The 14,125-nt window shown below is 44.1% G+C and overlaps 5 protein-coding genes across 9 annotated transcripts; 3 read left to right on the top strand and 2 right to left on the bottom strand.

The window, feature by feature from the left end:
* The first annotated feature begins 5 nt into the window (after positions 1–5).
* Positions 6–3,686, top strand: LOC102703846 (pentatricopeptide repeat-containing protein At5g38730). Of its 4 annotated transcripts, XM_040520458.1 has the most exons (6): positions 6–1,282; positions 1,461–2,115; positions 2,447–2,707; positions 2,818–2,858; positions 2,958–2,972; positions 3,426–3,686. In XM_040520458.1, the coding sequence occupies exons 1-2, from the start codon at positions 22–24 to the stop codon at positions 1,943–1,945; spliced, it is 1,746 nt and encodes a 581-aa protein (XP_040376392.1). In that variant the 5' UTR covers positions 6–21; the 3' UTR covers positions 1,946–2,115; positions 2,447–2,707; positions 2,818–2,858; positions 2,958–2,972; positions 3,426–3,686. The 4 variants fall into 4 exon arrangements, with proteins under 4 accessions (XP_040376392.1, XP_040376393.1, XP_040376390.1 ...); XM_040520459.1 differs by lacking the exon at positions 2,818–2,858 and having other exon boundaries at positions 2,447–2,782; positions 2,912–2,972; XM_040520456.1 differs by having other exon boundaries at positions 2,447–2,858.
* On the top strand, positions 3,602–4,547 carry LOC102708412. The gene is made up of 4 exons (XM_006648098.3): positions 3,602–3,819; positions 3,961–4,048; positions 4,174–4,262; positions 4,460–4,547. The coding sequence occupies exons 1-4, from the start codon at positions 3,602–3,604 to the stop codon at positions 4,545–4,547; spliced, it is 483 nt and encodes a 160-aa protein (XP_006648161.3).
* LOC121053219 lies at positions 4,464–6,107 on the top strand. The gene is made up of 5 exons (XM_040520460.1): positions 4,464–4,551; positions 4,625–4,684; positions 5,042–5,163; positions 5,241–5,312; positions 5,680–6,107. Exons 2-5 carry the CDS (start codon positions 4,646–4,648, stop codon positions 5,780–5,782), a joined length of 336 nt encoding a protein of 111 aa, XP_040376394.1. The 5' UTR covers positions 4,464–4,551; positions 4,625–4,645; the 3' UTR covers positions 5,783–6,107.
* Positions 6,086–11,266, bottom strand: LOC102703561 (testis-expressed protein 2-like). Its single transcript, XM_006649130.3, has 7 exons — positions 10,995–11,266; positions 9,554–9,798; positions 8,472–9,153; positions 8,038–8,392; positions 7,588–7,679; positions 7,151–7,345; positions 6,086–7,065 (listed from the first exon to the last, which is right to left on the bottom strand). Exons 1-7 carry the CDS (start codon positions 11,166–11,168, stop codon positions 6,361–6,363), a joined length of 2,448 nt encoding a protein of 815 aa, XP_006649193.1. The 5' UTR covers positions 11,169–11,266; the 3' UTR covers positions 6,086–6,360.
* Positions 11,267–12,137: 871 nt separating this feature from the next.
* On the bottom strand, positions 12,138–14,084 carry LOC102703286. 2 transcript variants are annotated; one of them, XM_040521289.1, is made up of 7 exons: positions 13,996–14,084; positions 13,695–13,876; positions 13,374–13,600; positions 13,066–13,270; positions 12,837–12,922; positions 12,576–12,667; positions 12,138–12,440 (listed from the first exon to the last, which is right to left on the bottom strand). In XM_040521289.1, exons 2-7 carry the CDS (start codon positions 13,785–13,787, stop codon positions 12,226–12,228), a joined length of 918 nt encoding a protein of 305 aa, XP_040377223.1. In that variant the 5' UTR covers positions 13,788–13,876; positions 13,996–14,084; the 3' UTR covers positions 12,138–12,225. The 2 variants fall into 2 exon arrangements, with proteins under 2 accessions (XP_040377223.1, XP_015689158.1); XM_015833672.2 differs by having other exon boundaries at positions 13,695–14,030.
* Between the last annotated feature and the right edge of the window lie 41 nt (positions 14,085–14,125).

Raw genomic sequence — 14,125 nt, 5'->3', positions numbered from 1 at the left:
GAAGAGAGGTGATTCCCGCTGATGGCGCCGCCGCCTCCCGCCGGCACCGAGGCCGTCTGCGCCGCACTCATCAAATCCACATTAACGCAGGACCACCTCCACCTGCTCGCCGCCTCACCCTCCCTCCTCGCCGCCGTGCTCCACCGCCTCTCTCCGCTCCCCTCCGCCGCACTCGCCTTCTTCCGCTCCCTGCCTCCGCCCCACCCGCTCGACGCCTCCCTCGCCCTCCTCCGCCTCCTCGCCCCCCACCCGCGCCACCACCCCTCCGCCCGCTCCCTCCTCCACGACCTCTCCCTCCGCCACCCGCTCTCCTCCCCGCTCCTCCTCCCCTCCCTCCTCGCCGACGCCGACCCCCACATCCCCAGCTGGCTCCTCCTCGTCCTCTCCCAGTCCGCCCGCCCGCACGATGCCGTCCGGCTCTTCGACCACATGCGCGCGCGCTCGATCGTCCCCGATCCGCACGCCTGCTCCGCGCTCCTCACCGCGCTGGCGAGGTCCCGGATGACTGCCACCGCCCGCAAGGTGTTCGACGACATGACGCGGTCCGGGGTTGCCATGAACACGCACGTCTACAACGCCATGCTGCACGTGTGCTTGAAGTCCGGGGACGCCGCGCTTGCTGAGTCTCTCATGACGAGGATGGATGCCGCCGGTGTGCCTCTTGATAGGTTCTCCTTCAACACCATGATCGCGCTCTACTGCAGGAAGGGAATGCAGTATGAGGCCATGTGCGTTCGGGAGCGGATGGAGAATGAGGGGGTCAAGGCTGATGTTGTCACATGGAACTCCTTCATCCATGGCTTGTCTAAGGAGGGCAGGGTGAAGGAGGCAGCTCAGCTGCTTAGGGAGATGACGGCAGCAGGGGTGGCACCGGACCATGTGACATACACCACGCTTGTTGATGGGTACTGCCGAGCAGGTGATTTGGGGGAGGCCATCAGGCTGCGAGAGGAGATGGAGACAATGGGGATGCTACCAGGCGTCGCAACATACAATGCGATTCTCAGGAAGCTATGTGAAGATGGTAAGATGAAGGAGGTCAATGTGTTGCTTAATGAGATGGATGAGACCAAGGTGCAGGCTGATCATGTAACTTGCAACACGCTGATCAACGCTTACTGCAAGAGGGGGGACATGACCTCAGCATGCAAGGTGAAAAGACAGATGATGGAGTCTGGGCTGCAGTTGGATCATTTCACTTACAAGGCTCTTATCCATGGATTCTGTAAGGCCAATCAGCTGGATGAAGCCAAGGAAACCTTGTTTGAGATGATGGGTGCAGGTACTCTAAATATTTACAATTTACCAATCCTATATTGGATTATTAGTACATCATGAAGACTTAATAATGCATATTGAGTAATTCCAGCATATTTGACTCTCTTTTATCAGTTATCTATTCATATCAGTATTTTCTAGTGATGTTTGGTATATCTTGTGTTCTTTTTTCTTGTATGCAGGATTTTCACCCAATTATAGTGTGTTGTCATGGATTGTGGATGGTTTCTGCAAGAAGAATAATGCAATTGCACTTCTAGCCATTCCGGATGAACTTACGAAAAGAGGTTTTCCACCAGATAAAGCAGTATATAGGTCTCTTATCCGAAGGCTATGCAAGAAAGGGTTTATTGATCTTGCCGGGAAGGTGTTCAATGAAATGCTAGGCCAAGGCCTAGAAGTTGACTGTCTTATTTATGCTACACTTGCATGTGCATATTTGGCTGCCGGAAAGTCAGGTGCTGCTTTGGATACCTTGAATGAGATGGCGAGGAAGCAATTGCACATAACACCCCAGATTTACAACTGTATGTGTACCTCTTATGCTGATGAGAAGGAATCGCTTAATATGCTCTGGGTTCACGCCATTGAGAGAGGTCTAATCACTAAGAGTGTATACAAAACGATGCACCAAGCAAGGATGAAATCTTCAAATTCTGCAGTCTAGAATGCGAGGAGGGGTCTTGCACTTTGGTTGTTTGATGTCGATTAATTGACTAAATCACCGCAATTTAGTTAGCATATTCAGTTTCTTTGTTGTACACCCCCTTCCTTTATTTCCCTTTGCACCATTTATCTCTGCTGTCTGCTACAGGTGGCACTGTATTCTTTTACTTGGTAAGTTTCCATCTTTAAACTGCTTGTTCTTGAATCTCGGTTCTTATCCAGTACTTCTATTTGATGTGTTGTGCTATTGTGCTGTGTAGGTAGGACAAATTGCTATTGCTTGCTAGTGGTTTGATTTCAATCAATGCCTGCGTGGCATTTTTAGTTTTATTTATATGAGTAATACCATCTTTCTTGTATCACCTTAATTATCAATACTTTCATGCCTGCCTGTACACGTATTAGACCAGTTTTTTGTCTGATTGATTATTCGGTCAATCAATTATTCAGGTTTCTGTTCCATGTTTTGCTGCTTTAAACTGTTTTTTTTCTTTTTTCACAGATAAATAAAGCGGCAAACTTGCAGGTGATGGAGTGCTTCAATTCCAACCAAATCATGCTGGTGCGATCGGATTACCCAGGACCGTAGTATAAGTTGCTGTGTTTGCACCTGGATTGCGAGTGCCTAAGAGCTTCGGAGGAGAGCCGCCTCTTCAGCCGCTAGGTGACGGCCTCACAAGGAGGCCAACCGAACGCCTGGCTGCGTTGAGGACTTAACTTTCATGGCTACCCCTGAGGCACTACACCTGATTAGGCCAAGCAGGTGGTGCACCATCACTCAGCATGATTCATTCATGGCTCATCTGCTAATTTGATTGCAAGAAGAATAATGCCAGAGGTGACGAACGAACTTTCTAAATTCGGTGCTCGCAGGAGGATCAAATCAGCAGGTCTTCTCGGCCTAGTCATAGATGGTAAAACTTCTCCTGTGCGCCTGATTCCTTTGTTGTTCTTTAATGAAATCCAGGAAATTTAATCATTTCGGTGCTCCTGGTTCTTCGATTGTTTTGCAGCGAGCGATTTGAAAGGTAAGCACACTCCTCTTTTGTCTTTTGCTTATGCTTATAAGCCAAAATTTGAATTTTCAACTGTAAAATTTGGAGTTCATTTTGAGATTTTCATTATACCTTATTTTTTTAGTTTTAGCTTTTAAATCACTATAAACACGTATATAAATGTTTTATTTAGATACTTCATATGGTATTTTTATTTGACGCCGTTGACTTTTGGTTCTACGTTTGACTGTTTATCTTTTTTAAATCTTTGTGCAAATATAAAAAATTATAAGTTAGACTTAAAGTTATTTTAATAATAAATCAAATCATAACAAAATAATTAATAATTATATAAATTTTTTGATAGCAAGAAAATTCTTCTCCGATACCATGCTAATGTAGCTGAGGGTCTGTACCAATTGTTTCGCAGTTGATGCTAGTTAGTATGATGCTGTCATCAACCCATGTATTTAAAATTGTTTTCAGGTGCCTTGTAAATTGGAATGAGTTGTTACTTGGTTTGCTGCGAGGTTTCGCTCAAGACCCCTTCTATTGGGCCGTGTGTCTAGATGGGCCACATCGACGGCCCACCAGATTATCAGTCCGGCCCAAGCCGAGAGGATAAGCAAAGGGGACCGGCGACTCCCGCACTCGCAGCAGCAATGATGCCGCCATTACCTAAGCCCCTACTATGCCTCCTCGTCACCCCGGTCCCGCCTCCTCCTCGCCTCCGCTTCCGCCGCCTTACCGCCACAGCTGCCTCCGACAATGCCGCCGCCGCGTCCGGCACCACGGCGAGGGAGCGCCGCCTCGCCAAGGTGCGGGAGGACCGCCGCCGCCGTCAGCACGAGCAAGACCACACCTACCCCGGCTGGGCCAGGCACTGCACCCCCCCCCCCCCCCTCCTTCCTTCCTTTTATCCTCTAGCTTTATACTCTGCTACTTGGATTAATTTGCCTCCCAACAAGCTCAAGTCGATCTCCTGCATCATCCATGCTAATGCACTGCTGTGCAATTACAGGGTTCTGGAGAATGCCTGCAAGGATGACGACGAGCTTCGTGCCATTCTGGGTGATAGCATCGGGAACCCAGAGCTCATGAAGCAAAGGGTGCGTCTCGATTTTGAGACTTTTTTCTTTCCTTCTTTCTTTCTTTACGGGTGTCTTCACCGCGTCAAAATTCTATCTTTTGTACTCGTAGTAATAGTACATTTACTCATGGGCACTGGTGGCAGATCCAAGAAAGGGTGCGCAAGAAAGGCAGGATGCAATTCAACAAATCCAAGACTGGGTCTATTGTTGCTTTTAAAGTTAGCTTCCGAGAGTGAGTTTGAATTCCATCTGGATTTGATGGATCCCTTACTGAAAACCTTTAATGGCAGTGTTCAATTTTGGAGCCTAGGTTTAGTCTATGTTTCATTTTCCTTATAGCTGTAAATAATTTCTGTAATTATTCTTAGTTCAAAATAGTCACTTGACATCAACACTGACTGAATTCCACTTATCATTTTGCTGTTGCAGCTTCAACCCACTAAATTCTTTCATTTGGTTTGAACTCTTTGGAGAACCAACAGATCGGGATGTTGATCTTCTTGGCGGTGTAAAGTGACATTGTATTTCTGTTCCCTTTAATTCTCGTTATTCAGAAAGCAAGCACCCTTTCTTAACAGCAGCTATTTTCAACAGGTGATTCAGGCTTGGTATGTCATGGGAAGATTAGGAGCTTACAACTCTTCAAATTTGCAGGTTAGATCTGTTCAAATATTGGAAGGTGCAATGATCAAATGTTTTTGATGATTTATCTGCGATAGGTGGAGGGTAGCTCATTCTCTTTATCTCATGGGATCCTGCGTCAACTATCATATTGCCAAACCAACTACTGAGCCTGAGACTCTATCGAATCAAGTCTAGAACATACCTTCTTGTGTTGCCAACTCAGTCACATGGCCGAGTCAATAGCTTTTATACCAACTTAAGCTACCCATCTGCATAATGTCATTAGTAAACATGTCTTTTTTGGTGTCGCTTCTTTATCAATTGCTTACATAATTATATATAAGAACCCTGGTGTGTATGTCTATGCAAACTGATTTGCAATTTCAGCTAGCCAATTCAATGCTGGACTATGACCCTTCATATGATTCTGATCAAGCTTCTGGGGTGATGCCTTCATCTTTCCATGATATCGGTGATGTCGAATTCCAAGACAATTGGGGCAGAGTTTGGTGAGAATTGAAAACCTTAGTAGTTTGGAAATTGTGTTACGGTTTTGTACAGTACTAAAAATTTACTAATTATCCAGGGTGGACCTTGGGACATCAGATTATCTTGGATTGGATGTATTACTCAACTGTCTTACACAGTTAAGCTCAGAGTAAGCCATCTTTCTCTAAACCATTCAAAATAGTAGGGCTATAGCTTCAAGTCTAACCTATAATCTTCAATTTAAATTGTGGAGATAAAACTTGAACCTTAACTGAACCACCATGTGTTTTACTTGAATTGTGAGAGTGTGATACCACAGTAAGAGAAGAGTGGTACACCTGTGTCGACTGAAATTTCTGGCACCCTGTAAACATGCCAATTTGTCACATGCGTGTTCCTGATATGTTACAAAACACACTTCTACTTTGTCCTTTATTGCCCATCATGCACGTTACGAGTTGTTTATTTTTATAAAAAAAAAAATCCGCGAGTTGTAATTAGCTTGTTCTGTGATTATGGCTTTGACAAACCTTCAGGCATCTGGGCATCAAACAAGTGGTATTTGGTGGCAAAAAGATGGGCGACTGGGAAGAGGGGATGACGAACTCTGATTACGGATACAAACACTTCAAGATATAGCAGTACCGAGTGATTTGCAATGTTTATGCGACGGAGGCCTTCATATGTACTCTCGGGACTCTCCAACCCATATAGTGTTAGAAGATTTTTTGGACTGACCCAAGTTTGTGCCTGGATTATGATGTTCCCATGAATGTAAATAATTTTCTTCTAGGCCGTGTTACAAGTTTAGAACTGAATCCAACAGTGCAGCAGAACGTATGGTAGCAACTAGATCAAACAGTTGCAAAATCATGAGCAAGTTCACATCGTTTCTCGAATAACTCCTGTATGTCGCGGCAGAACATGGGCAACATGTTCATGTACCTGGCACAACATCTCTTGCATCTACAAATTCACAATTCACCATTGTTGGAATGCTCACTGAACCGGTCGATGGCCCAGTTCGCGCTGGTTCGGTCCATGCATGCAGACTTGTCATGTCACCTGCAATGCTAATGGTACACAGATACAGTTTTTTCTCTCTCTGCAATTTCACATCAAAAATTAAATCATGCATGCACTCCGTCCAGGTAGCTACCTATACATTGGAATCAAGAGGAAAATTTAGCACAAGTGATCTCCAAAGTTTGAACTAGCTAGCTATTGCTAGTGCTGCTACCAGTCATTGATCTCTCGAAGCTGTTGGTCCTGGCATTCTCACGCATCTTCTCCACGATATGCCGCCCCTTCTCTTCAATGTGCCGCCTCTTCTCCTCAAGCTTGTCTCCCATCTTCTTCCCAAAGTCCATCATCCGAGCCCGCCTACCGCCTTTTCGCTTCGACTCGTCTCCAGCCTGCTCCCCTGCAGGCACTATCCCCCTCAGAGATGTGTACGGGGCAGAGGGAGATCCCATTCTGCTGTCAGAATCCTCTTCCTGAATCTTTTCTGTGATCAGCAATGGCCTCCTCAACTCATCAATTGTGTCAGGACTGGAAGGGGACGCTTCACCAGCTGGAGCCAAGGGAGACTTCCTCAGCTCATGCGATGCATCTGCTGCCACCACAGGCATTTGGCTTGGTTCCTCAATGGGTGTTGCTGTTTCAAGTGCTTCCTCACTTCTTGCTGACGAATTGCCCAAACTTGGAGCCGCAATTTTGTTACTAGCATCATCCTTCAGAGTAACTTCCTCAGGCTGGGTTGGCGTAACGGTTGCAGCGTGGCTTCTGGTCTCAGTGGGCTCACGGTTCAGCCAAATAAAAGGTGCATCCTTGCGAGGTACCCAGTCATCCTTTTCTGCCAACATAAATGGTATGGGAATACTTTCACAATTTGGAAGCACCAAACTGTCACGGAGTGAAGCCTGAGCAGCAGTAAGGTGTGAGAATACAACATATAGATTAGAAGAGAAATAACAATCTCAGAAGAGGATGGGATGTGTTCAGTACCTTGAATCTGTTGCCGATAAGCGAACCAATGTGACTGTTGGTAATTTTCCTATCACCAATAGAAGATTCGATGTCCCATTCTAAATCAGGCATTGATGTAAACCCATACCAGAGTTGATCAGAAGGAGGAGGTTTCACATGCACACGCAGGACACCTCGAACAGATGAAATTTTTATCGCCAGAGAAAGCGGCACCTGTGCAAGGAAAAAAAATCTTCAAATCACCGATGAAATCTTCATTTTCTTTGAAAGAGAAAAATCTTCATAATTTTAATCTTTTGAAATAAGTTATATGTACGATTTCACCAGCAGATGGTGTAACAAGGCTATTGTTACATTTTTTTAAGAGCAACTTATCAAATACAGGAATGACGTGTGATATGCATCAGAAACACATAGAAAACACATGTATGAAGGTCAAAAGGCGAGAAGTAAACCTGTGAGACATGATCTGCTATGGAATGCACTATATTTTTCCACCTTGTTATATAAGTTGATGTCCATCCAGTGCTCTTGGGCTGATTACCATCTGATACAAAAGATCACAAGGTCTGGATCACTAAACATATCTTGATGCATCAGAGTCCTAACATGGTATAAAGGTACCATAATTTTCCAACAGGACACAGGAAAACATCCTCAATATACAAGACTCTTAACCAAAGGGTTGATAAACCATCTATCCTTAATCCTAACAATGCATACCTCAAATCAGTACAAGCGTACACAAACTAACAGGAAAACAACATGCTGGTGATGCCAGTGTAGGATCATAACTGATTGGATTTTTAAATGTTATCGTTGTAGTGTATTCATTGGTAGGACAACAATAATCCAAGAAACAAATGAAATAAACAGGTAAATGCATATAAGAAATTGAAACAAACCTGTTTCATCTTTTTCTTCAACTGAGGAAACTGATTTTTGAGGGTCTCTAAATTGGTTACCGTATTGTTCAATACTCTCGAGAAGATCTGATTCAACCTCTCCATTTGAGTCTGTACCAAAGTTGCTTTTCATTATGTCCTTCTGTAACTCTGGTTCTTGAACCTCAAGTCTTGTTTCAATGTGCAATAGTATTCCACTAGAATATTCAAAATCAACTTCAAAAGCCCATAACTCATTCAAATCAAGTGGAAGTACTCTCATTGCGTGTACATAAGGTGGAAGGTTTCCAAGGCGGAAGTCAGCAAGTGTGATGTCACCAACATAAGCTGGGGTCCTCATACTTGATAATGTTCGCTAGCCAAATAAAAATCAACGAATTAAAAAATAAAGATAAGAGCAGATTACTTTTTAAAATGTAAGCAGTATATCTAACCTGAATGCGTGCTTTGATGGCCTTGTTTATCTCATCGCTCATTTTAGCATCAAAAAACAACCGTGAAGACAAAAGGTTCCAACAAAGTGTACCTTCATCTGCAATTCTATCATCTGCATTAACATCAGGAAAAGCTGAAGGCTGTCCAGTTTGGCTCAAAGCAGGAGTTGGGGGACTGGGTTTCACTGTGTCCTGTGATGAACTGCTATTGGACTTGTCATCTTGTGAACCAATTAATCCTTCAATAAACGGTGTGCCCTGATAACTGCGTAATTTATCCAGCATCTTTCTTTCTCCTTGTGCAGATGATCCTGAACTTGTCTTACCCTCTAGCGGAACCTTTGTAGATGCCTTCTTTGCGAGCTTTTTGAGGAAAAGACGGACCTTGGAAGACCCATCAGTCTTTATTGTCCTGTCTATAACCTCATGGTCCTCACCAGAAAATACTGCAGGCTTTAGGAAACATGGGTATTCAGAATTTAATGATGATATGTAATTACAGAACTCCTTGCTCAGATTGGCATGCCAACTCAATTTCTCCTTGTCAGCAGTAGCTGCAAGGCGAAGTGCTTTACACCATGATTCCTTCTCCCAGGAAGTTTCAGCATAAAGATAGCATGCCTTGCTTCCATTATAAATTTGATATTCCTTGCTTTCCAGTTTAATAGGATATCTTTTAGCCCTGAAAGTTAAGCAAAAGTACTAAGTTACACATTGAGTGAAGTATAAGAGCAGAAAAAAAAACTAGAAGCGCAAGTAAAACAGCTGAATGAAAGGTGCAGAAACGGAAAGTTGCTTGACAAGTACTTCTAACTGTCTTGTAAAGTTCATTTCGTCTCTACAAGAGTTCCTTCAGGAAATAAAATCCATGTAAGCTGGTCGCGACTTGTGACATGTATAAACACACGATTTACCTTCAAATCAACGAATTGCTACAACCAAATGTTCCTCTGAAATTTCATTTGGAAAATGATGACATATGGTCAAATTGACTGTAAATTCTAAGAGTACAACTGGAAGCCGTAAAAAAAATGATGAAATCACGATGGAAAAAATTATTTTCGCCTGCACCAAATACTGACCATTTGCGTGATTGCATACTTGATGCTGAGACGGCAAATACTGTGCAATTCAGAAGCTTAATGGTTGTCTGGAAGCCATCAGGGCCAGACAAAATAAGTGAATGCCCTTTGATTTTAGCTGACTTCTTTGAAGGGAAAACTTCCACGATATTCTTTTTGTCCTTCGCTTCTTTAGGGCCTCCAATTGAAGAGCGCTCAGTATTAGCTTTCGGTGTCTTTTCTGGCTCTAGTATCCACAGAAAGCCCTGTAAAAATACAGCAACTGTTTAAGTATGATATATCCTTAGTAACTAAAAAACATCGGACGCCCTAAAGAGGTCACCTAGACGAAATGCTATTGCAAATCTAGTACGCAAAGCAATTTGATGAGCTCTGGACTGCAATGGTATTTAAGCCCTTTTATCCAAAATGCAAGTATTATTTTCCTTGAAACATATCGGTGGACCCTATAAGCTCAATATTGAGTATCCATGATGTACAACAGAACTAGCATAAAGACGCAGCGCAAAAATATGCAGAAAAAAATGATGAAAGCAAGTTAGAGGAAAAAATGTCACATTCAGCAAAATAAAAGCAGATCATCTATATATTGATCAATGGTGGACATGTATCAGCTGTGGTGTAATCATAACCAAGGTTATTTTGGGTCTCTTCAGCATGTATGCCTACTATTTCATCCATTGAAAATTCATCAAGCTGAGTGAAGGACCATCTGAAAATGTACTACATGTACACTTGTGATGAAGATGAGAACATGCAGGTGCTTCCATAAAGGAGAAAAAAAAATATACTGAGGTGAGCAGGTGTATCAGATGGGCATGCCAAGGGATAGAATTATGGGGCTAAAGTAACTAGTGGCCAATACCAGGAGCACATTAGAATTTGAAACCAATAAACAACCATGAACTTAATATGTCAACATATATGGCATACATGAACCCTAAGAGCAAATGTTTGGGCAACAAAAGGGGGAAAAGTACGATCCCCGCTTAATTCATAAGAACGGAAAAACCCCGGGTTGTTGAATAATCAGAGCCACAGAATACAAATGTAGTACTAGCACTCTGATATTATCATTTGGAAACAAGTCAAACAACTGGATGTAAAACTCGCGGTCTGGACACAAACCAACGTCGCCGATTCTCTAGTTGAAGTCAAGCAATTGGGGAGAGAAACATAGCAGATGAATGCACGGTGCTGGTCGGTTGCTCCACCCAATAATCTAGCATTCGAAGCAAGCTACCATCGCCTAGTAATACTTGGCGTTCGAGAAGTGAAATACGAACCAGAGATCAAATCGAGAGCTGATCCCCCCAGCTCCAAAGCTCCAGAACAGTAACTGCTACTGTTCCAGGGACGTCGTAGCATTCGCCCTAAATAGAATCGAACCGAAGCGAGAGAGAGAGAGGAGCTAGGCGAGGCGAGGGACAAGCAGCCCGACCTGCTTCTCGTACGGGAAGGGGCGCTCGCCGGGGAGCTCATCGGCGTCCTGCGCGGGCGGCGGGGCAGCGTCCCGGCGGCGGAGGCGGCGGAGGAGCCAGAGGAGCGCGGCAGCCTCCGCCGCCGCCAGAGCCAGGAGGCCGAGGAGGAAGCCGAGCAGGAAGGCGACAGCCATCGCGCCGCCGGGGACGGACGGCGGCGCCGGCGACGAGGACCTGGTTGTAATTTGGTTCGTTTTGTGGAGGACCGGAGTGTAAAAAGGAGACGGTGGAGTGGAAGGGAACCCGATACGCGAGCCCTCCGCTCTTTTCCTTTTTACTTTACACGATGGCGTGTGGGTCCCACGTGGCCGTGACTGGGACCCACCTGTCCGTTCCTGCGTTCCCTGAGCTTTCTTTTTTTCTGGTGAGACTTTTTTTTTTTGTTATTTTGATGGGGTGAGACTTCTTCACGCGCTGGGTTTGACAGGACCCACAATTCTTCGTCTTTGCTTGCTGCATCATATTATGTTTTTTTTTGTTGCCGGAAACAGGGGATGGAATATTCTGCACCCGTCTTAAAATATAATTAATTTTAAATTATTTAGCATAGATGACGGAGACGTTAACAGATTTTATTTTGGTTACTCTAGTGGTCAACTTTTGAATTGATTAGATTCAATTGGTAAGCGTATGATTGATTCTAGCCTCTAGGATCATTAGAATGATCGAAATAATTTGAATTAGTGTAGAAATATTTATATTATGATATAAAATTTGAATCTAGAAATTATTACATTTTGAGGATGGAGGAAGAACGTTTACGACACATGCACGTTAATCCTTACGAACACACGTACAGTCGGGGCTCACTCGCAAACGCCGATGGTAGTTTGGCTAATTAGCGTAAGCAAAACGTGAAAAATCACTAGTGTAAATTTAATTAAATATTATCTATTACAAGCTTAAAAATAGATTAATTTGATTCTTTGAAACAACTTTCGTATATTTTTTTTAAAAAAATACATCATTTCACCGTTCGGAAACGTGCACATGAAAAAAAGAAGGAAAATTATCTCGCAACGGAGTTTGCGAACGTGCCTTCTATTCATCATATAGTCTCTCCCGATATATTTTGAGATTGGCCAAGACAACTGAAGTGGATGCAAAATGTCATTCGATTCAATTTATTTTGCAATGTGGCAGACAAAACAATTTCCTCCTGCAAAAATGTTCAGCATGTACGTAGCACCATCAGAGTAAGCGTGGGGGTAAGAACGCAGATGGCCGGTGAGATGTGAAGAAGATGAAGTCGGGATGGTAGGCTCGCAGTTGCTTGAGCCAAGAAGACGCTGCCCAGTAGAGGTGAGAGCTCCTCGCCGATGCCCATAGCTCCCCTTCCGCTCTGTACGTCGCCAACCCAAACGGCGAAACACCAGCACTCCTGCTGCTGCTGCCACTAACATTGTCTGCAACCATTAATTTCCACCATGAACAGCAGCTAACAAACATTGTCAATAATATATTCAGATGTCACAGCCACAGATTAACAATGGCTTGATGATAGATGCTAATTAGGTAGCTTAGCTGAGTGTATGGAGTACCTTGGAAAACTGATGAGAGGGAATGGTATGTCAGAAAACATGCAGATGACCCCTTGAGGTTTCTATTAGCAGGGATATGATAAATGGGGTACCTGTAGATTGGTTGACAAGTTGAAGAAGTCAGACATATGTCAACTAGCTGTATGTGTTCATTTTTATTCAACTCCCATCTGGTCTCTGCAATAGGGTAACGTGTGATCTTCTAGCTTCATAGAAATAATCAGAGGGGTGACAAAAATGGTGTATAAATTCAAGAAATACCATGCTACAGACATCCAGCTTGAGGGTGAAAGTTGTGCACTGTTGAGTGAAGTCAAGCATGGATAGCGTTGAGCCAGCTCTGCCACCTAACCAATAACGAACACGGCAGAAACATCAAAGCTTATTACAGTATAATGGTAGGTTTGCATTGACCAGATTGAAAACTGAATCAAACTAATATTAATCATATATATATACATAGAGAGAGAGAGAGAGAGAAGAGTGAGACCTTATCTGCTAGTGGAACTCTCTCGTAGGGGGAGCTCCACTCGATGTACTGAAAATTCAGGCGTCCATCTTGCTTTGCAGATAATGAACTGGAGCTATGCTGGCTTGAGTAGTCGTCATCAGACAAAGCAGCATCCCATGACCTAGATAACTTGTCGCCCGTACTACCATCACTCCAGGAATCAGTCTCGCTCGCCATACTGCCTCTGCACGATTTCATTCAACATCGATCGACAGTTGCAGTTCAGTAAAAACAATGGTGCAGGCAGAGGCAGGCAACACGGATAGAAGTAGAGAGATTAGCAAAACCTGGAGGAAGCAAGAAGAGGCTTGGTGGTGTATAACTGAAGAGCAGATAAGTAGGGAACAAAATGCTGGGTGATGGTGGTGTTGCCAGATTCAAGACGGGCAGGAACAGCAAGGCCATACACGCTGCTTTCGGCGTAATGCTCCCAGAGATCCTGGAGGGTGAAGTAGTCGACCTCGTCTTTCTTGCTGTCAAGCTGCCAAACATTGCTGGGTGCTTGGAAACATTCCTTTGACATATACAAAAAGGAGATGATCATTTGCTGATAAGGAAGGCTATCTTAACAATATATAGGAGCTATCTATTGAATCTCGGGCGATTACATCAACCATGAAGATGGAGGCGGAGCGCCAGCGCAGGTGTGGAGTGGCAGCCTGGAGGAAGACCTCAAGATTGTCATTCTTCTCCTTCTCCATCCTCGACCGAAGGGAAGGAAACTAAGAAGAAGTGGCCAATGCTCCTACCTAATAGCGCAGCGCAGCAGTGCGAGGAGAAACTCCAGAATCTGTGTGTGATTTGTGAAACGGAAGATAATCAATGGGAAGAATCCATTCTAATTCTAATCCTGGATTTCGAGTAAAACGAATGCGATGGAGAAGGCAAAGACGACGACGCCCGTCTTACTTGTGGCTGCGGGAGTGGAGTGGAGTGAGAATGGTTGACTACTAGTGGACGAGAGCCAAAACTCCACAGGCGTCGTCTTCGTTCGTCTCTGGCCACAACTCTCACTGGAATTTTATGACAAGATTAGCCA

The sequence above is a fragment of the Oryza brachyantha genome, chromosome 2, assembly GCF_000231095.2.
Source record: "Oryza brachyantha chromosome 2, ObraRS2, whole genome shotgun sequence".
NCBI lineage: Eukaryota > Viridiplantae > Streptophyta > Magnoliopsida > Poales > Poaceae > Oryza > Oryza brachyantha.
This window is presented reverse-complemented; position numbering and strand designations above follow the sequence as displayed.